Below are 17330 nucleotides of genomic sequence, written 5' to 3' on the forward strand. Positions count from 1 at the left end.
AAAAGAGATGTTTTTATGAGGATGTGTTGATAACTTTACTTGTTTTGTATTTTTTTCATGTGGATCTATACTTTAGAATTGGTTAAATGAGTTTTTGGAGATTTTCTGCGAACTTGGATGTTTTTTATCTTAAAATAAATGTTATTTTTTGTAAAAGTTTTTTTTAAACATATATACTAAATTTTTTTTATCTTTGATTTGTATTGTCTGACTTGATTTCAATGTATCTAAATAAGATATATGATTTTCTCTTTGGTTAGAATTACTTTGAATTTATAAGGTATTTTTGAAGTTTTTAATAAGAAACTTTAAAAGAAAATAAATTAAAAATGAAAAATGACTATGAAAAGGACCTTTGAAACTTTGGACATGAATAGAATCTTGCATCATATGAAAATTTGAAAGATTGAATTTTGAAATGATGAGGTGCCATGATCTTTTTGGACCCAAAATATGTCATAGAAGTGTAAGATACTTGACCACATTAGTGATAGGACTAAAAGAATGATTTAGACCTTGTGGAGATATGAACTAATATTATAAACTCATTAGAAACATGCTAGACAACCTAAAATTTGTCAAAAAGGATCCTTTTAAAAATAAGGTAAAGTTTGAAGACTAAATTGTAATATTTAAACAAAATAGAGATTTCTTTGCAAAAAAAAAATTATAGATATTTTATTTACATAGAGAAGAACTGAATTATGAGAAATTTTTCACTAGTTTTACTCAATTTGGATTTGAAATGAATTATTTATGATTTTCCAATATTTTGTTGTATGAAAATAATTTTCTAGAAATAACATGAGCAAAATTATCTTCATTTTAGAATCCATAAGTGTCGTTATTTTATTTATATTTTTGTATAAAAATGAACATTTTAAGAAAAATATTCCTATTGATTTAATGATTTTTGGACTTGAAATAAAATAGTTATGGTTTTTCCACTAGACTAATACATGAAAATAAACCTCTGTGACCAACAAAGAGGAATTGTGCTTTGTTTTGAAATCTGTGAGTGATAAATTTTGTGATATTTTATTATGAAATTAGATGTTTAAAAGGAAAGAATTCCACTAATTTTGAGGATTTTTGGTGTTGTATTGCATGACATGATTTTTCCAATATTCTATTGCTCAAATGTGATAATTTGTGACATATAGATATAAACTAGAACTTGAAATGATATATGTAAGTGTATGAATTATGAAAGTATTTTTACATGAAAATAGACATATTGAGAAGAATAACCTGACTAGTTTCATGAATTTTGAAGTTGAAATAATTTTGTTGTAAATTTTCTAATATGTTAGGTTTTGAAAAAGATAATATGTGTACAGTAGAGATAAAATGAGTTTTGTTTAGCTCTTTGGAAGTGTGTGAATTTTTTTTTTGTATTTTTATATGAAATTAGACATTTAAAGAAATAAAACCTCCACGATTTCATACTTTTAGACTTGTAATGATTTAGTTATGAATTTTACAAGTTGGTGAATAAAATCTGAAAAATTATGATTTTGACCATGTCTATGAGATTGATTGTTCTCTTAATGTAAAGATGTGATATTGTATATGTTGGACAAAATAATAGTCATAATGTTGTTTGTGTTTATGATTGTGAATATGAAAGAGGTTGAAAATGCCATGATACATGTGAAGAGCAAATAGTGTTGGTGTGACCACAGGATTTAGGAGAGTGCCCAAGAACTACAAGGGGCCAAACATGACTAACTTGTGTTGTAGTCAATGAGAGTTTTGCTAATCTATCCTGATAAGCACTAGAGCACACCATGATTGGTTTGACTGTAAGCTGCTAGTAATGACTATAAAATGAAAAATACACACTTATGTTCTGTCTCTGGAAAAGGGAGAAGATGTATCTATTACACTAACCAAATTGTAGACATAGAACTTTTAATCTCAACCCAAATTTGATAATGTTGGATAATTAATTAACTAATTAATTACTTCATAGGAAATTCATAAACAAAAAACATTGAAATGATTGATTGGTTTGTTGATGATTGTTTGGATGAGTTTTATTCATTTAAGTATAAGTATTGCCTTGTAATATTGTTTATGAATGTTTGTACTTATTCCTTTTTTTATGTTGTGTCCACTATATGTATATGGATGCAGAATGAGTGGAGATGCACCTATTACCCCTACACAAATCTTGACCTTTAGTATAGGAGTAGAAGAACAGAGTTCTAATTACTTTAATTAGACCTTTATTATTTTGACTATAATTGTTGTGAATAACCTCTATGTTAACTCAGTGGTCATAAAGGGTCAAGTAAGAGTTGAGAGGACCTTGGATTGGGCAATACATCATAACAACAATAGCATCTTTCATTCTAGAAAAATGTTTGAACCATATCAACCTCCACATGTGCAGCAACAATATGCACAATTTGTTGATGTGCTTTCCAGTTCTGAGCAAACTAATTTAAATAAATTGATAAGAAAAATAAATTTTAATAATTTGAACTTTCAACAAAGAATTGAAGCCAACATTAAGACATTGCAGAAATAGGATAGGCAATTAGCTAGCTTCTTAAATCAAATGTAGTCTCAAGGCTTTGATAAGTTACCTGCACAAATTGTTGACAATTTAAAAAATGTAAGTGCAATTACTTTAAAACTAAAGAAGATTGTCCAAGTATCAGAAAGTAGAAACCACATATGAAAATGATGATAATAATGTTGTTGTAAAGCAACATGAGCAGTTTGCAAATTCTACTATGCCTCTTCCAAATTCTGCAATTTCTTCTCCTAGTAGTGTAAAAATTCTTGGTGGTCGGTATAATCTTCTTTCATTCCCTTAAAAACAAAGAGTCATGCAGAGCAAGAAAATGGAAGAGGCAAACAAAGGGATCTTGACTACATTTTGGAAAGGAGTGAACATAACTTAGCTTGCTGAAAGTCATAAGCATATTTCAAGATATGTTAAAAAGGTAATGAGAGGATTAGTATGGACAAAAATAATACTATGATAAAATAATACTTTTCTTTATCTAAATTAATCTATATATAAAGTAGAAGATAATTTAAGTTTTTAATTACATTTAAGCTCAAGGTAAAAATAAGGCTAATCTAACAAGTTTGAACAATTAATTTCTTTATAATTAATCTTTGAATATTTGACCAAATCTTAATCCAATCAGATGACAAAATACGATTGATTGAAATTTGTTTTAAATGTTTAAACAATAAAAAATCTATAATGATTTTATGGATGTTAACCAAATCTAGGCTCGATTTGATTCTACTAGTTCAAAGTTTCAAGCTTATAACCGGTAGTTGTGAAGGTAGCTAAAAGGAAGTAGCTGTGTGTAGTTATGTAATTGAATTAGTGTTATTGATTTGCTAAAATTAATTTACAACTATTTGAAATGTGTTAAATAATAAAAGATATAATATTATATTAATATAATATTAAAATTAAATATCACTAATTTTATTTATTAATTAATTAAATATTTTTATTATTAATCAATTAATTAGATAATTAAAAATGATAAAGAGAATAGAAAAGAGATGAGAGGAAAAGGGAGGAGGTGACGGGTGTCACTAATACCAAGAGAGAGTGAGGGAGTTGTTTTTGCCAAGGTTGCAATTATTGAGTGATCAGTGTACATAGTTTAAAAAGTGAAGCATAAAAATATATTATTAATATATTTAGGTCAAATCTTGTGTTGAGTACCCAACACAAGTTAATTTATGTCTAACATTTTTTCTTAGCGTATGAAATGGGCAAAATATGGTTCCAAGTTTCTATTTTCAACCCATAATAATTCTTAAATCCGATTCTACTCCTAAAAGCCACAAACAAATTAAATATTAATTCATGCTTAAATTTTATTTATTTTAAAAAGTAATATCAAATATGTGCTTAAAACTGAGAATATTACAAGTATTACCATAACATTAGAATGAGTTTCAGCCAAAACATAAAACTAATTATCACAATATATTTAAATTCTGAATCATAATTTTAAAAAAAAAATTAAATCTTTGCTTAAAAAAGTGAAGATGTGCTTAATTATCATATTTAACATTTTAGTATTTCGTTAAATAAGAAAATTTTTAAATAAAAAATATTACACTAAGTAAAATCACAATGTAACTCAAAATTTTTAAAATAACGAATATATGAGTTTATTTTTTTATAAACTCTTAAATAAGTAAAATCACAATGCAACTCAAAACTTTTAAAATAATAAGTATATGAGTTTATTTTTATAAACTCCTAACTTGTTGGTATCAATTTTATATGTACATAAAACTAATCCATTCTTGACTTTTTCACTCAGTAAATCTTTTCTAAAGCACTGAAACTGCAGAGCATTGAATCTGAATATATTAAACATGCAGGCTATTACACAGCAATTTATTACAAAATGAAATTTGACAACTAAAGTTGACACCTGACTTTTGACTTATTGAAAACGCACTTAATGAAATGAACAAATTGTAAATTGACAACATTCATCCAACCCTCACGCGGTTTTGGAGGGGAAATAATATGAATTTTCAGGTCCCTGTGGAAGTAATTAAAGTATATATTGTTTATGTACAATGCTAATTAAGGACAATTAATTAAAGATTAAATTAAATGGTGGAGGCTAAGAAGTGAAGCTTGTCAAAGTTTGGAAGCTAACATGTGTCCAGCCTCCTTGTTGTTGAAGTAAAGGTAGGATTTCTTGCATGAGGAAGTGGTAGTGAGTAGGGTGGAAAAGCCATCGTAGTTGCCATGAAACTTTGATAAGCTTATTTTGGTGAGAAAGTGAAATAGCTTATTTTCTCGAACAAATGGTTGGGCTACGTAATCCTCAACTGGCATCCACTGAAATGAAATTAAAATAACATTAGGACTGAAGTAGCAATTTTTCTGGTGCTTCTGTTAGCAATTTAAAAACAATCTTAGAATAATGTGTTTTCTTGCCTAATTGTGATTATAATATGTATTTAATTATGTTACTACTTAATTGATATAAAATATTTTGATCTGATTTGTAACATGACATGTTTTGTCACTCAGATTCAAACTAAATCAAAGAGATTAAAAACATGTTTTTGTCTTAAGATTATCTTAACCTTATTTCTGAAACTTATATGTACCTGAGCTGCCTCAATTTCTGAAACCTGCCTCTGAATTTTAGAGGAACGAGGTTGCAACATGCATACAAAGAACAACTCAGATTTCTGGAAGAAAGATTTATGTCTTTCCCTGATACCAGAAAGAAAGATCATGAGATTTAGTGAACATAGCATATAAATTATAGTAAAATACTACATGAAATTATGTCTTACTTGAATGCTAACACCTCCACAAACTGTGTGTCTATCTGAAAGAAGAAAAAAAAAGCACTTTTAAAAGGGTTTGAAAAAATCATCAATGGTTAAACTATATGCAGTTTTTGCTTACCCCTGTTTCTTCTTTCACTTCTCTTACTGCTGCAGTACAAATATCCTCACCCTGAAAATGGAATTCAAATTAATAAAAAGAAATTAATAAAAATTAACTAACAATCAATGACCAATTTAACATATATACTTCATTAACAGCTCCAGTGGGCAACTTCCATACTCCTGTGCCACTGAATCTTCCGTTACTTTCCTGAACCACAAGCACCTGTCAAATGCAATACAAACAAAATTTTCACTATTAATATATTAAGGAATATTTATATAATACTACTGCTGTAAATGTTGGGGCTCTTTATTGTATATGGAAAAAATAAAAAAAAAAAGTTATCAAACTATAGTATTTTAAGAATTTTTTTTATTATTTTTAAAAAAATTCCATTTGAATTTTTACAATTTTTTTTAAAAATTCATTGACAAATTTTGAAATTTCATAATTTTTGTTGTTCTATCGATACATATACTAAAAAATCGCGTAGCTTTTTTAGAAACACAACATTTTGATATATATAATTTTTAAATTTCATATATAAGAAATAAACCAAATGTTTGACCATTCAATGTTTATTTTAATAACGTTGAAGGATAATTTCAATATACTTTTTTATAGACAGATAGATAAAGACAAAAAGTGAGTAGAAAATATTGAATATGATATATAATATTCATTTTCAAAATGCAAGACTATCTTATACATTTCCTATAGGTGGACATGACTCACCGTAGAAAATGCAAGACTTCAACACAGACAAGAGTAGAATGACCCAAAAAAAATCAAGGCAGAGATTGACTCAAGGTTGGTGAGCAAACAAAACAATTTGAACAATTAGAAGACAATTACAATATACAAGTCATCTTGGAAATGTGGCTCAGTCTACCCAAAAAGGTTAGAAAGTTGTTAAATAAATATTTTTTACTATTACTTATCATGTTCTGGTGAAAGCTGTTAGAGAAAATTATATATTGTATACACTTAACCAAACATTTTCATACGATTTTTTACCTTAAGAGAGCATGACCAATCACTTTGTTGCTTTCACCATACTTAAGTGACTCAGTAATAGTAATGTTTAGTACTTCCTGGTAGTCTTTTATTGAAAATGATCTTTAAATGTTAAAACAAGACAATAAAAATATTTTTTAAAAATTTTAAAATCCATTTTTAAAATAGTTTATATACAAATATTAAAAATAAATATATTATATGCAATATCATATATGAAATGAATTTTTAAAAATAACTGTAAATTTTCCAAAAAGCTGTACCATAATATTATTGGCATGTAGTCCAAAAGCTTATCTTGTTAAAGTTTCAGCACCTACAAAAGTAAAGTCAACCTTATGGAATTGTTTTCCCATTCTATTTTCTCGGAAGCAGAGCTTAAACTTCATAACCAGTTCCTCGGTGCTTGGGTTTATGAGGGCTAAAGAGATGGTTAAAAGGAAAAATCTTGAAAGTTTGAACCACTCAAACAATGGAAAACGTATAAAAAGAATGGATTACCTCTTTATTGTTGTTCATGACGAAAGCACCAATAGCAACGCGATGCGAAGCATTTGCAGGAAGGGTATCAGGAGTATTGGGAATCCAATGGACGAGCATCAAGTAATCTGGTTCAGCATGGTGGAATTTGAATCCAGCCTGCGAAATCATGATCACAAAATGGCTTCTAAGACTAACTTTTAAGCTATGTAGCAGAAAATTAAACCATGTTTTTTCTAGTTACCTTAACCGCAGGGTCCACAAGATTTGAATGCTCTCTGGCCAGCTTGATCCACACTCCCTTCTTTCCCTAAAATGCCATGCATATTTTTCACAATTGCAGTGGTGAGTCCAATTATTGAACATTAATTAGAGTTATCAACAATATTATTAAACCAATGTTAAAGCATCTTTAGTGGTGGAACTCAAATAGGTTCTTAAATTTACTTGAGTTTTTGAATTATTTTCTGGGGGTTTTATTAAAAATATTATAGCATTATTTTTGGGAATAGTGCAGTTTTTCTTAGTTACTGACCAAGTAGTGTGGAGCATTCTTGCCGGTAATTACCGAAGATTATTGTAAGAAACTAATTTTAGATTTAAGAACCATTCTCAAGATCAACAAGTAAAGGTGCTCTTAATAATTAAGAAAATATTTTAATGGACTATCAAAAGAAAAAGAAGCAAAGACCCATATTATTATATTACTTTGAAATTTCTACCTGCTGTCTCCATTGTGATATTGAAGCATCTAACAAAGAAGCAAAGACCAAGGAATCCATAGGCCCATCCATGGTTACAATAACTCCTCCATGTTGGTCTTCAACTGCTCCGAGTATTTCGTTGTCTTTACCTCGCACTTCCTCTTCCTTCACCAAAGAAGCTAAGGACGCTGACATGTATTGTCTCGGCAAAATAAGGCTCTTCTTCAGGCCTAAGAGGGTGTCAAACAATTTAATCCTTAGTTATTAACTAATATCAAAATATAAATTAACTAATGGTTGATAACTTAACGACTAATCATCAACAACCATGTTGAAGAATGGCTAAGAAATAAGAATTACCTTGAGCTTGAGGAAAGATAGAGCCAAGAAGAGCTCTAGCTTGAAGGTTGGGCAAAGCAGAAGATGTGAGGAGCAGTTTTGAAGTTGCCAAAAGGGAAGAAGAACAAAGCTTGCAGGCTCTAAAACTCATCATGAAAATATAAAATATGATCAACACAAGAGAGAAAAGAAAAACGCAATGATTATTGGTTTCTCTCTGAACCTTAAGAACTATATATATATATATATTAAGAGGCTGGGGTTATCATATGGTACGTACCCAAGGGAGAATTTCCGTGCAATCTGAGGCTGGGACTTTGAATGAGTCCATGCATGTTTTCATTCGTTGAGGAACAAACACTTAGAATATGAACCAAGAAACCAACAAGAAAAAGCTAAGCTAAAAGACAAAGCATGGATGAGCAAAAGGGTAGCCCAAGTTACCTTTTCAGACATTCAAACTAAACGTAGTATTTGCGTCCCTTTTTTCTTTGAAGCTACAGATGAAACGCGCTCCAGAATTCATCCGCCGAGGTCTAAGGACAACTACCTCCCTTTTTATATTATAAAAGTTGCTTCTTTTGCTTTAAATAATACTTAGCATTACGTTAATTATTAATAAATAAAAATTTCATTACAAAATATAATAAAAATGTATTAATAATATAAAAAGTTTAAATTTAAATATTTATACTATTTAATACTTATTTTTTGTAAAAAAATAAGATTAACTAATTTAACTATTAGTTTGATAATTATAATTAAGTGTATCAACCTTATAATGTTTTATAAAAAATAAAATTATTAAATATTTTGTAATATTACTTTATTTTAATGATTAATATATAATTTTAAAATATAAGTAAATATTAAATTTTAAATAATATATTATAAAATTTAATTTACATGATTAGAGAAATAATATAAAATATTTCAATTTAACATTTAATCTTATATATATATATATATATATATATAAATTTTTTTTATTTGTATAAGTCTAAAAATTTTTATATTTAATTTAAATTTTTAATTTACTAACAATTAAATGTAAATTTAATAAAAGACTCATGTAAGAGTTTTTAAACTTACATATAAATTTTTTTTTCTTATATATATGTATATAATATTTATTTATTATTATCATTAGCAAGGTAGGCAGAGACGCTAGTCAATATTTACTATATTTAAAAGTGCGTAGCTCAAATTTTTATTCCCACGGAGTTGTTGAACTTGTCAACTACATATACAAACAATAAAACATCTTCTCGATCGTGGACAGAAAGAGCAAAAAATCTCTCATCGTATTTCTTATTTGTGCAGTCGCATTAGTTTGCATAATCTAAACTTATAATGCGTTATTGATCAGAATTTTAAAATAATAACTTTGCAAAGATATACAAATAAATAATAAAATTTAATAAATTTGTTAAAAGTTGAAGAACAAAATTGTGTGCTTATTTAACAAAGATTTCGTGCAGAAAATGTTTCATTCAAGTGTGATAAATAAATAAAAGATATATAATTTAGTATTTGAATAAAGAGATGTAAATTTTGAGAATGATTTTTTTTTTAAATTGGTAGATGCAAGTAATATATAAAGTAGAAGAGAATGAAGTCTTTTCCCGATTTTTATTTATAAAGATTTATCTCGTGATCTTTTATTAATAATTAAAGAATAAAGGATAAGAAAAAAAATATTTCAAATTCATTATAAGTTTCTCAAAATTTCAAGATATCAATTTAAATTTAAAAAAGTGAATGAAGATTAGTATTTCTAGCCCTTCTTAACCGTGATAATTATGAATTCTAAAATCATTATAAAAAATTATTAATGCATGAAATATTTGTGTTAACATAAGATTAAGCGATGAATTTGTAATTCTCAATGAATGTTTATGTCCCCAAATTAGATGCATCAACACTAATTTTTAAGAATGAGCATCACGTAGGGACATGAGGGTAAAGATATAGTTTCCGGTGCAAAGATTGATTTTGCGAGTGTGATGTTGAATTAACTGTACTTAGAGAGTTCACGTACTTATCTACGCATTGCATGTTGAGTTGACAACAAATTAATGCCATTATGTTTGCGCGTTACTATCAGGCATTACATAATGATGGCGAATTGATCGTTAGATAATGCACTAGTTAAGTGCCACTAAACTCAATTAAATTTAATTTCTACCCTCAAAATTTTACTTTTTTTGAGATTTTAAATTTTTTATTTTTCTCTTTGAGAATCACTTTATTCTTTTAAACTACGCAGTATTGATATACAATGAAATGTGTTAAGTGAAATGATTATTATGAATGGTAAAAATAACGTTGTACATAATGTATTATATATTTTTTATTTTATTGTAATACTTAATGTTATTAGTGTTAGACATTTTGATCATAGAGTTTTTTAAAATTTTTGTCTACCTATTTTTTTTCCTTTTTTTTTAACGTTATCAGTTAGATTACTAATATTGTTCACTTTTGTTTTCTTCTTCATTTGACCAATTTAACACTAATAAACTTTTTAATATTGTAAAAAATTTTATCTTTTAGAATTTATTTATCATTTTCATTTTTTTTTAATCTTAACTCTCTCCTTATCAAAACACTCTCTTTTTCTGTTCTTTATTATTATGTCTCTAACCTTTACACCTCGTTGTCACTGTTGGAAGATTTTAATTTGTTACGGTTGCCTCGAATAAAGTGAAAAGAGAAAATCTTAGAAAAAAAGACTAGCAAGCCATAGAAAACAAAACAAGATTGTGGTCATAAAAGAGTTTCTTGACATTAGGCTTGGTTAGAGGGAAATAAAGGACAATCGTGATTTTTAAATTTTTAATAATGTAATTTCTAACAATGGTAGTGTTAAGAAATAATGGAAGAGAAGAAGGATTAATAGATTAAAAGTTTTATAAATTTTAAGATGAATTAATTTCACAAGTGATACGATGGGTTTTGATGATGATGATTTTTAATAATGATAGTTTCCAATATTAGTAGAAAAAGTGTGCAAGGACTAATTATAAAAGATAGAGATTCTTTCATACTAAAATTTTATGTATAGGCTAAAATTTTAATTAGTCATTGCACACCTTTTTTTAAGAATCAATCTTTACTCATTGAAAAAATAAGTATTTCACTAAGTTTGATAAGTTGTTTTATTTTCACACCAATACTAATACGCATGACTATGTTCTCAATGATCTAGAATGTCACTATGTTATTCTTAATCGATGTAAAGAAATTAATTTGGTGATACAATTTTAAAAACTAACATGATAAAAAAAATTAATCTACAAAATAATTTGTACTGCAATTTATTTTTAAAAACTATAAATTATTTTTAAAAAGTAAATCAATCATGCTGTAAGTATTTATTTTATATTAATGCAAAAGCTGTACTACATAGAAAATATTAAACACACAAATTTTACCGAAGAGATGCAGTTTCAAACACGCATTAAGTTGAATATTTTCTCCATAAAAGATCTATTAATTTCATTTCAAACTTTGACAATTATAAACTATTTCAATATAATTTTTGTAAATTAATAAATTTAATTCTTGAATTTTTGGTATGTTATTCGTTTGGTCTCTAATGTATGAAACGAATTTAATCGATGATTATAAAATTTAGAAGCTAAATTTATAATAATTGTCAAATAACCGAATAATTTTTTGGTAAAAATCAGAACCCTAATTTTGAGACGTAAAACTAAACCTGGGATGGGGAATGGGCTGGACCGTTGTCACTAGTCCAGGCCCAACATAATTAAGGTTTTAGGATAGCCGCAAGCAAAAAAAGGCATTGCATTGCATTGCTAGGGTTTTAGGATACACGGAGTACGATTCTAAATTACAGAGAAGAGGAGTTTAGAGTGGCGAAACAATGGATTCTTTCTCAAATTCCTCGAGTGGGTCATCGAACCATTTATCTGCGCAGGATCTCAAAAACCAATTGAAGAGTCAACTTGCCTTGGAGTATGCTCAACAATTTCTTGAGGTATATGCTTTCCCTCTTTAACTATTGCTGATTAGGATGCAATGCACTTGTTTTGTATTAGTTGAGTCCATACACTTCTTCTCAAAGAAAGTGGTGTGAGTGTAAATGTTTAAGCCATGGAAGGCAGAGTCTCTGTGTCAGCTCTATTTTATTTTCATTTTTTCTGTTCTAGTATCTGTTTCTGTTTGCTCCCTGAGGGGATTTATTCCTAAAGTTCTATCCTATTTTTCTTGAATTAATATTAGTTTCTATTAGCAAGTAGGTAATAGTACCACTTTAAACCAAATCAAATTATAGGTTTGCTCAGGTCAGTTTGGTTCATGTTAACACTTCAGTTCAGATAAATTCTTCAACCTTAATAAAGAAGACACTGACTAGGTATTCTGTAACGAGCAAATGGTCATAATGTCCCCAGGAGATGGGACATACTTATAATATGAGGGACTAGAATAATATATTGCTCCCTTTTTTTCCCTTTGGCTAATCAAATTATAATAGTTTACTTGTTGCTACTGTTAATGTATATTGTAAAAATTTACTTACGATAGGTTTATGTGAGATTGATGATTATTAATATACAATGATAGAATTAAACTTGGTCATTGATGTGTTTCTTGTTCATGAATCATTATTGATTATAAGCACTGGACGACTGATGCTATCAAATTTTGAGAAGTCTAAGATGAAATTGATTTTACTATCCGCTTAATGTTTTACTCCAGCCACTTGTATATTCTTGATCTTCTGGGGTGGCTCAACACTCTCTGGAGAATAAGAAAATATTGAGAAAGTGGGTGGATAATTGAGTCCTGATTTTGTTGATGTGGCTTTATCTGCTTCAATTCCACTTACCTTCAAATCGCCATTCTCTTGCAGACAGTGAGAGGAAAGTGTTTTGAAAGGTGTGTCACAAAACCAGGTTCAAGGCTCAGTGGGAGTGAAAGCAGTTGCATTTCTAGGTGCGTAGATCGATATATGGAAGCCACAGGCATAATTAGCAAAGCGTTATTTAGTGGTCAACAATGAAATGGACAACCACCTCGGTAAATCTTGTAGTTGCTCATCATTTTGAGAAACAATTTATAAACGTTGGAGATTATGGGTTTTCCGTGTATCTTTTTATCTTTCTTGTTTTTAGAGGACGATTACGCATTTTATTTTGTTATACAATTAGTTTATCCCTCGTGAGATTCTCACGGTTATTTTCAGCTCTGTCCTCTAATTTTTATTGTCAGAATTTATGTTCCAATAAGCCCTGAGGCGGGCGGGTTTAGGCCGTTTAATTGATATCCGTCTTTTAACTTCAATTTATAAATTAGTATGATTAAAGGTTAGTCATTTTAATTTCTATTGATAATTTAGGGATTAAAATGATATAGTTTTTTTTTTTTAATTTTATGGACAAAATTAACTTGTAATTGTATGAACTTGTCTGATTTTATTACTCAATTTATATTTTAATCTTGAGTTTTATTTTAATTCATTCGCAAAAGATAGGGAGCAAGCAGAAGGAAGCTTAAAGCGAGCGAGAGAAACTTAATAACTTGACAACTTGTTACATATTTACACATGTAACGGATTGCTTTCCATTGCTCTGTTTAGTTATAAAAAACAATACTAACTTCGAGTCAAAGTAAACATCTTTTTATTTTGATACATTAATTTGTGTTTAGTTATGGATCTGGTTCCTCTGTATTATTGATGATGATAATTAGTAGCGTAATGAGTTTAGTTATTGATGAATTGTTGGGTTTGATTCGTTAAATACTTGATTAAACATATTTATTTTCTTAAACAGGTTTAAATTTGACTTTACAGGCTACATAGCTTATGTTGTGCGCATCTAATTGCCTTTGGTGTTACTCCATAATCTATAACCGTCGGAGTTTTAAAACATTAATTGTGAAGAGCCAATAAAATATGTTCCGAAAGATTTAACTCAAGTTTGATCGAAGGGTTAATTATAAACTTGGTACTTCGAGTTTTGTAATTATTTTGTTATATCTCTTAATTTTTAATTGTACAATTTTGATTTTCATATTTAACATTTGTTTGGTTTTTATTTTCTAATCACACGATTCAAGCCCCTCGAATTTATAATTGACTGGATTTTGGTTTCTCAACTATTTTACGGTTTAAGCCTTCCTATTTTTTAAGCTTTGCATTTATTAACTTGTCATTTAAGTTTTAGCTAAGTGATAAGCCGATTATAAGTTATATTGATGTTTCCATGTTCATTGTGTTATTAATTATGTTGTTATATCTATGTAATTATGGTGTGTTTATATGTTCATATTCCAAAGAAAAATCTCATTGAGTTATTCATTTAAGAGACTGAAAGCAATACTGAAAAATGGAGAGCATATGAGGGTGAAAATTAGAAAGCAACATATCAACTCAACATAAGTGCACATTACGAAGGGAAAATATTTTCAGCAAGCTTAGCCAAATAAACAAAGACACATTAGCATAATTAATATTCAGCTCATAACTCTATTAAAATTTAGATAATAAGTTAATAGATGCAAAATTAAAAAAAAATTAAGGATCAAAATCGTGTAATTAAAAGTCAAGAAAACCAAAAAATTGAACATTAATCAAACTAGGAAGACCGAAATCTTACAAATGGAAGTTAAAAAGACCAAAATCAAACAAGTGTCTAACTAGAAGACCGTAACTGCGTGGCTAGAAATTGAGAAATCAAAATTGAACAGATGACAAACTACAAAAATAAAATCGTAATTAATGGTTGATTGAATTTACCCAATTTAACAACACTATTGTAACAATTCTCACCAATCAAGCGTCAACTTTATGATGCTATCCTAAACTGAAGGCCATGTATTTAAATATCATTCAAATAATACCAAATAATTAGAAACTGTTTCCCTTGTTTTAGAAGACAAAACAAATGTATTAAATAAGTCAGGCGTGATTTTGTACTGGCAAAACGTAGACCGCAGGGGACCGTCTTACGCGGCCAAAATGGAACTTCAAGATACAGTTTGCTTCTGTTTGGGTTCGAGAACAGGAGGATCAACCTCAATCCCCATATTTGCCGCAGTGCCCGCTATAATTCTCATAGCTGATTCCATACTCGAGCAATTCAAGTCTTGTAGCTTTTCCGCAGCAATTGCACGCAATTGGTCAATTGTGATCTTCCCTACTTTATTTGCCTTGGGGTCTTTTGAACCCTTTTCCACACCTAAATAGCATATCAACATAATTAGACGGTTCCAAACCTGGGAACACTGAATGCATTAGTGTAGAGTACTAAACACCTGATAGTCTATCAAATCAACAACCTTATATCTGTTGTGTTTTTTTACTTTAGACCATTTATGAGTGTGACGAAGCTAGACTATCCATTCAAAAACTGAATTTCAGTTAACAAAGTAAATCACATCTTATGCTAGGAATGCTATTACAATCGCGGACATCAATATCTAAACTTAAAACAACCATGAGCATGCTGTAAATAAAATTTCACACAATGGAAAACTTAGTTCCATACGGATAGATTTTAACTGCAATGCAGAGTTCTCCATTCATTAAAAGCACCTTGTGGCCAAGGCAAGTCAACACATCACAAGAGATTAGTCCATAAAACTCAAAGGGTGTAACAGTAAATAAAACCCTCACATAGAAGTACTCGTTAGTTTCTAGAGTAGGATAATGCATTGCACAATATTATTGGATTAATGTAAGACATTATAAAATTTATATCAGATCTCAACTGCTGAGATTATTAATCCTAGAATGTACATGTATTTTCCCCATAGTAGTTAATAGCGGAGTGGCTCCCTATATAAAATTTATATCAGATCTCAACGGTGCGAATTGCGGCCAAAATCACAGAAAATGTCAAATTTGCTCTTGATTTCTTAACATTAGAAGGCTTTTAAGGAGAGCAATTTTGGGATTTTGCTCCCCCTTTACATTGTTAATTTTCTGCATGCCATTGTATCATTCAAACTCAGTACTCTTGAATACTAAGTGCTCCCATTTTCCATATGTGTAGCATAATCTATAGGTGTATTTTAAATTTTCAGAATGGCAGTCATCATGTTATCAGCTATAGCAATTTTTGGGATTGGCCGCTCCACGCCGCTACCTGGGATTGACTATTATGATTTTCACTTGCTAAGATCCAGCTTAAAATCATTGAGAATTGAAATGCAAAGTAAATGGAAGCTAAAAACAATTCATGCTTTCGACCCTTTTATTTTACACAGTTTCAAAGATTAGTACGGACGTGTTGTCTATCAATTTCTCAAATCAGGTAATATATTCCAATCAATGGCATTAGAGCAAGAAACTGAATGGGTCAGTGAATCATTAATTTCCTAATGTGCTGGATCACTTAATCTCAAGCAGGTCATAAGTAAGTATTCTAAATGGGATCACTCACCGTGTAGCCAACTTAGATTATACATGGGACAGAATTCAAGATTCAATGATCCTTACTCAAGTTGAGCAATGATAAAGGGTTCAATCAAGAAATGAAGATAATTCCTCCCTCTCTGTCTTGGAAGGAGGCACCCCATAAACAAATAATTGGCATTGGCAATAACAAATTAAACCACTGACGAAACATAACATCAAACGGATTGTGGGCAACGAATGCTAGAGAACATACCAGCGGCTTTAAGAAGAAGAACAGAAGCAGGTGGAGTCTTCAGTACGAAAGTAAAGCTTTTATCCTACGGAAGGAAATAACATGTAAAACGACATTGAGGATGGGGAAAATAAGAAGAGAATAGAGAGCAAAGAACGCACGTCGTAGACAGTGATTTCCACGGGAATGACATAACCGGGCTTATCGGCGGTTCTGGCATTGTAATCCTTACAAAAAGCCATAATATTGACACCCTTAGAACCAAGAGCAGGCCCAACGGGAGGAGCAGGTGTAGCCTTCCCAGCTTCAAGAGCCAGCTTTATAACCCCAACCACTGCACCACCAAACAGAAAACAGAAAGAGTTACAATTTAGGTGAGAGTGAATAACGAGAGCGTAAACTCAATACAAACCCTTACCTTTCTTGGCCTTCCCACCGGGTTTAGGGGGAGCCATGGCAATGACACTGAAGCGCCTTCGAATTGGGACAGAAGGAGAAAGGGTCGGAAGAGGAAGAGGGTTTCTGTTTCTCTGGAACGGATGAGAAATGCTGTTCGGGTTTAAGGAGAATTTGACGGGTGTGGAAAATATAGAAGAAGAAGAAGAAGAAGAACACAACGACGGAGCAGTGAAGAGAGTTGACGCCATTGAACCTTTCGCACACCAAAGGTCGACTGTTGAGTTCAAGTTCCCAACACTGTAGTACTCTGTTCGGATAAAGTGTCTCCCAAGTGCTACAAAATCTATGATC

General features: G+C 29.8%; 3 protein-coding genes across 3 annotated transcripts; 1 reads left to right on the forward strand and 2 right to left on the reverse strand.

The window, feature by feature from the left end:
- Positions 1-4523: 4523 nt before the first annotated feature.
- On the reverse strand, positions 4524-8107 carry LOC113857841 (nudix hydrolase 2-like). The gene is made up of 9 exons (XM_027490077.1): positions 7978-8107; positions 7636-7847; positions 7158-7223; positions 6935-7072; positions 5561-5638; positions 5432-5482; positions 5317-5351; positions 5125-5233; positions 4524-4849 (listed from the first exon to the last, which is right to left on the reverse strand). Exons 1-9 carry the CDS (start codon positions 8105-8107, stop codon positions 4646-4648), a joined length of 1023 nt encoding a protein of 340 aa, XP_027345878.1. The 3' UTR covers positions 4524-4645.
- A 3692-nt stretch (positions 8108-11799) lies between these two features.
- LOC113858227 (mitochondrial import inner membrane translocase subunit Tim13) lies at positions 11800-13222 on the forward strand. The gene is made up of 2 exons (XM_027490756.1): positions 11800-11962; positions 12839-13222. Exons 1-2 carry the CDS (start codon positions 11849-11851, stop codon positions 12986-12988), a joined length of 264 nt encoding a protein of 87 aa, XP_027346557.1. The 5' UTR covers positions 11800-11848; the 3' UTR covers positions 12989-13222.
- Positions 13223-14534: 1312 nt separating this feature from the next.
- On the reverse strand, positions 14535-17324 carry LOC113857137 (50S ribosomal protein L11, chloroplastic). Its single transcript, XM_027488897.1, has 4 exons — positions 16999-17324; positions 16742-16914; positions 16602-16665; positions 14535-15167 (listed from the first exon to the last, which is right to left on the reverse strand). Exons 1-4 carry the CDS (start codon positions 17225-17227, stop codon positions 14956-14958), a joined length of 678 nt encoding a protein of 225 aa, XP_027344698.1. The 5' UTR covers positions 17228-17324; the 3' UTR covers positions 14535-14955.
- Between the last annotated feature and the right edge of the window lie 6 nt (positions 17325-17330).

The sequence above is a fragment of the Abrus precatorius genome, unplaced genomic scaffold (assembly GCF_003935025.1).
Source record: "Abrus precatorius isolate BTA unplaced genomic scaffold, Abrus_2018 Scaffold1, whole genome shotgun sequence".
Classification (NCBI taxonomy): Eukaryota; Viridiplantae; Streptophyta; class Magnoliopsida; order Fabales; family Fabaceae; genus Abrus; species Abrus precatorius.

Excerpts from the sequence above, each read along its gene's own strand:
- LOC113857841 (XM_027490077.1), bottom strand. The coding sequence starts at position 8,107 with ATGAGTTTTAGAGCCTGCAAGCTTTGTTCTTCTTCCCTTTTGGCAACT. Across the intron at positions 5,483-5,560 it reads CCACTGGAGCTGTTAATGAA|GGTGAGGATATTTGTACTGC; the intron begins GTATATATGTTA and ends TTCCATTTTCAG. Across the intron at positions 5,234-5,316 it reads GTGGAGGTGTTAGCATTCAA|GGAAAGACATAAATCTTTCT; the intron begins GTAAGACATAAT and ends TTCTGGTATCAG.
- LOC113858227 (XM_027490756.1), top strand. The coding sequence starts at position 11,849 with ATGGATTCTTTCTCAAATTCCTCGAGTGGGTCATCGAACCATTTATCT. Across the intron at positions 11,963-12,838 it reads ATGCTCAACAATTTCTTGAG|ACAGTGAGAGGAAAGTGTTT; the intron begins GTATATGCTTTC and ends ATTCTCTTGCAG.
- LOC113857137 (XM_027488897.1), bottom strand. The coding sequence starts at position 17,227 with ATGGCGTCAACTCTCTTCACTGCTCCGTCGTTGTGTTCTTCTTCTTCT. Across the intron at positions 16,666-16,741 it reads TGGAAATCACTGTCTACGAC|GATAAAAGCTTTACTTTCGT; the intron begins GTGCGTTCTTTG and ends TTCCTTCCGTAG. Across the intron at positions 15,168-16,601 it reads TCTTCTTCTTAAAGCCGCTG|GTGTGGAAAAGGGTTCAAAA; the intron begins GTATGTTCTCTA and ends TATGCTATTTAG.